This window comes from Prunus dulcis, chromosome 6, assembly GCF_902201215.1.
Source record: "Prunus dulcis chromosome 6, ALMONDv2, whole genome shotgun sequence".
Taxonomy (NCBI): Eukaryota; Viridiplantae; Streptophyta; class Magnoliopsida; order Rosales; family Rosaceae; genus Prunus; species Prunus dulcis.
Window position 1 is genome coordinate 29,593,100 of NC_047655.1, and position 3,832 is coordinate 29,596,931.

At 40.7% G+C, this 3,832-nt stretch overlaps 1 protein-coding gene across 1 annotated transcript; it reads right to left on the reverse strand.

The window, feature by feature from the left end:
• Positions 1-2,649: 2,649 nt before the first annotated feature.
• Positions 2,650-3,783, reverse strand: LOC117630641. The gene has a single exon (XM_034363336.1). The coding sequence runs from the start codon at positions 3,781-3,783 to the stop codon at positions 2,650-2,652; it is 1,134 nt and encodes a 377-aa protein (XP_034219227.1).
• Between the last annotated feature and the right edge of the window lie 49 nt (positions 3,784-3,832).

Genomic DNA, 3,832 nt, shown 5'->3' on the forward strand with positions numbered 1-3,832 from the left:
TCCCACCTGACGTTTTATTCGCCTTTAAATTTTGGTCGGGACTGTATATGACTGATTTGGTGGTATTATTTTGTTTTTAGATGGACTTGCCTATTGTCGTCATTTGTAGGGGATACTTTGTAATTTATGAAAAAGTTTGTACAGTTGGTAAAATGAGTTAATGGGGAACTTGCTACTAAGGGAGTTATTCATATGGCAGCACCTTCAATATTAATATAGTATAGAATTGTGATGAAGATTGTGTGTAATTTGTGTAGTCACTGTTGTTCAGGTGTGTATATTGGTACGGCCGATTATTCCAACGTTGACAGGTGTGTATTTTCATATTGGGGTCCGACTGTAATCTTTTAAATTACAATGCTGTCAGTGACAGAGAGGAGTAATGACTGAAGACTGATTTTGTAATGTAGTCATTGAAAGCAATATAAAACAGACAACTTCGTCTATATAAGAGGGTCTAACCTACTCATTCAATTCCATATATATCATACACGAAAGCTGTACTAAAGCTCACCCTATTGTTGGTAACGAAAAGGAAGCTCCAGATTGATTTTGTAACGTTAACTGTTTTTCAGGGTGCATGTGTGCATTATCCCCATTTGAAGTTGAAGATGTCAGACGTAATCCCTCCAAACGAGGTTGTTAGTTACCCAGGAGACCAGCCATGGCATGTCCCTTTCCCATCTCCACCTGGGACTCCAAATAACGATCCCACGTCATCCGGAAGTGAGGCAGCCAACATTGATCCGCTAAAGAAAATAGCTGAAGTGAAGCATCACCTCCAATATTTGTGTACGGCAACGGATTGGGGGGAAACCAAATGCGATATTCATGGCCAGGTGATGGGCAACTTGACGAACAAGCTGAACAAAGCATTTGCTAGAGAAGTTAAGCAAACAATGAAAGCCCAAAGTCGAAGCGCGAAAGTTAGCCTCGTTGACGTTACAATTGGAAGAAACAAAGAAAGATGCTGTCCAAAAATTCACTGAATCTGAAGAATTTAACCATGAACTGGTTGAATGTTTTAACAATGGGTTCGAGATGTTCCGGGCTTATGCTTCCGTCGTGTCACCAGACTACAATTGGAGCGAAATAGATGTTGGTGTTGTCTGGCAGGTGCTGAATAAGGGTGGCCAGGGAATGGCTGATCATATCCTTGTGCATGCAGCGAGGAAGAAGACCAAAGAATTGGATCTATTCATGGACCTGTAAACATGGTGATTTTGTGGAAGGGTTTCTGTAGCTGGGTCAGGGGAAGTACGGGTGGAATCATTTTGTATGTATTTGGTGGCTTTTGTATGAATGTGGTGCCTTGTTTACGCCTTCCTCTTATTCTCACCGTTGAGTGGGAAATTACTTAGTTTGTATAAATATGAAGTACTGTAACGTGGAGGTGTGCTTATTAAACGTTTATTGGCCTCATATTAGAAGCATTAAGGATGTATATTGTGTTTGTATTGTATAATTATTGACACATATTGTAATCGTATTGTGCTTATAGTACGGTTTTATTGCTGCTTTATGGAAATACACCTCATATTATAGCCTCTACATCTAACTACTTATAAACAGTGACTCTAGCAATGGTCGTGTATATGGAGGGTTTCGGACAGATCGATGGTTATGACGCGCGGAATATCCATGGAAATATGGGACATGTATTGATACCTTAAGGCAATTGGATACAAACCACGGACACTGTGACCAACAATATAGAACACTAATAACTGACTTTGTTATTTTGCAAAACAGGTTGGATTGGAAGAGTTATAGGTACCAGAGTCCATAGGCACTAATCACACACCAATGGGGAAGGGTTTGTTCCTCTGTGTGTGTGACTTGAAGTGAATAATTAACTATTTGAAAAGTCCATATAACGATAGTAGTGCAGGATGTTCACCATGTGTACCTGCATGGATAGTTTCCCAAAAACTATATATAGTTTGGTCTATGGCAATCAGAACAATGAGAAATCATGAAGTACAATGACGCTCCCACTAATTGCGTAACATTTGCATTTGAAATACGTTTTATGTACGAGATTACATTTTAGTTAGCCTTCTAGGCCCTTTCATTTGGGACAGAAACCGTTTTCATTACACTACCAATGGCCGTGCAACAAAGGTACAATACAATACCAATACGATGGCAACAAAGGTACAATACAATACCAATACGATGGCAACAAAGGTACAATACAATACCAATACGATGGCAACAAAGGTACAATACAATACCAATACGATGCATATAAAGACAGGACATAACGTTGTGTAGGAAAGGAAACCAAGTGATGCCAACGTGACTACAATCACATTTCACAACACCAAATCGAATACAATTTAAATGAAAATAAAAGGTACATCACAAACGAATAGAAATGCTAATCTGTAAGACACATTGGCCAGTGGAACAGTGTTAAATAACAGCTGGTTTCAATAAAACAGGTGGAACTGTATGTTCACAAATTGCTACTAATAATAGGCTCTCATTGCAAGGAACTTGTTACCTTGTTCCATATGCTTCACATGACCGTTTAATTGACGGACTTCCATCCCTGCAGCATCACCGAACCTATTCATGAACTTCACAGTTGATGACAAGTGAGGTACAAACTGAACAACTGTGCAATATGCGCAATTAGAGACTTCAGTTCTTGAGAGGGACAGATTGTTTGCATGTATTTCGGTAGTGGCCCTTCACACCACACCTTGAGCATTTTTTTTGCCGGGAGTCCTCTCCTTTGGAAGGTACTCTTTGCATTTTGCGACGGCCCGGCATAACCTTACAAACAGGAGGAAGGATTTTGACATTGTTCAAATGTTCGGGAATAACCCATGTGCCTTTAGGTGGTACAGGATAAGTAGATTCAGCATATGCAGCTGCCCATGTAGCTCGTCTATAATAAGAAGAGGCAAAGGAGTAGGGGTTCAAATTCAAGTGCCGACATACCGCAATAGCATGCTTGCACGGGAGTTGCTCCAAGTCAAACTTCCTGCACGTACAACTACGGTTTGCCAAGTGCACCAAACCGTTCAAATCACCATCCAGAACATTATACTCAACATCATTGATTTTGACCACATTCATCCTTGACGCAGCGTCTAACCTCTTCCTTAACTTCTGTTCACCCAAATCAGGGCACAATGTAGAATGACATTTCATTGCTAAATCTCGACGTTGACTAAACCAAGTGAGAAGTAAATTTGTGATTTCATCGATCAAGTGTAGGACCGGAAGCATCCTTGCAAAACGAAGAACTGAATTAATGGACTCCCCAATATTCGTTGTCATCACATTATAGCGTCGTCCATCACAGTGGGCCCGTGACCACTTCTGAACGCCTGCACGTAGTAGATAATTTCGCCCTCGCTCATTGTTTATCATCGAGAAGTGACGATTGAACTCCGCTAGACGATAAGACTTCGCTGCCCTTATAAAATACCCCAATATCGGATCCCGTTGCTTCAAGTGAAATGAGGCTTTCATATTGCCCTTCAAGTGATAAAAGCAAATACCATGGCTTGCCCCAGGAAAAACTCTGCGCAACCCATGTTGTATGCTAACATTGCGATCAGATATGACAACAAGATTCGAGCAATCACCAATTGCACAATGTAATTTTCTCAAAAACCACTCCCATGCTGCATCAGTCTCCAAATCTCCAATCCCAAAGGCAACAGGATATATGTTGCGATTTCCGTCAAATGCGGTCGCAACAAACAAAACACCTTTATACTTGCACTTCAAATGGGTAGCATCAACAGTAATCACGGGCCGCATTGACGACTTAAATCCTCGTATGCATGCACCAATGGACATAAAAAAATAT

What these genes read in the sequence shown, in the direction of transcription:
- LOC117630641 (XM_034363336.1), bottom strand. Translation starts at nt 3,783, where the DNA reads ATGCGGCCCGTGATTACTGTTGATGCTACCCATTTGAAGTGCAAGTAT.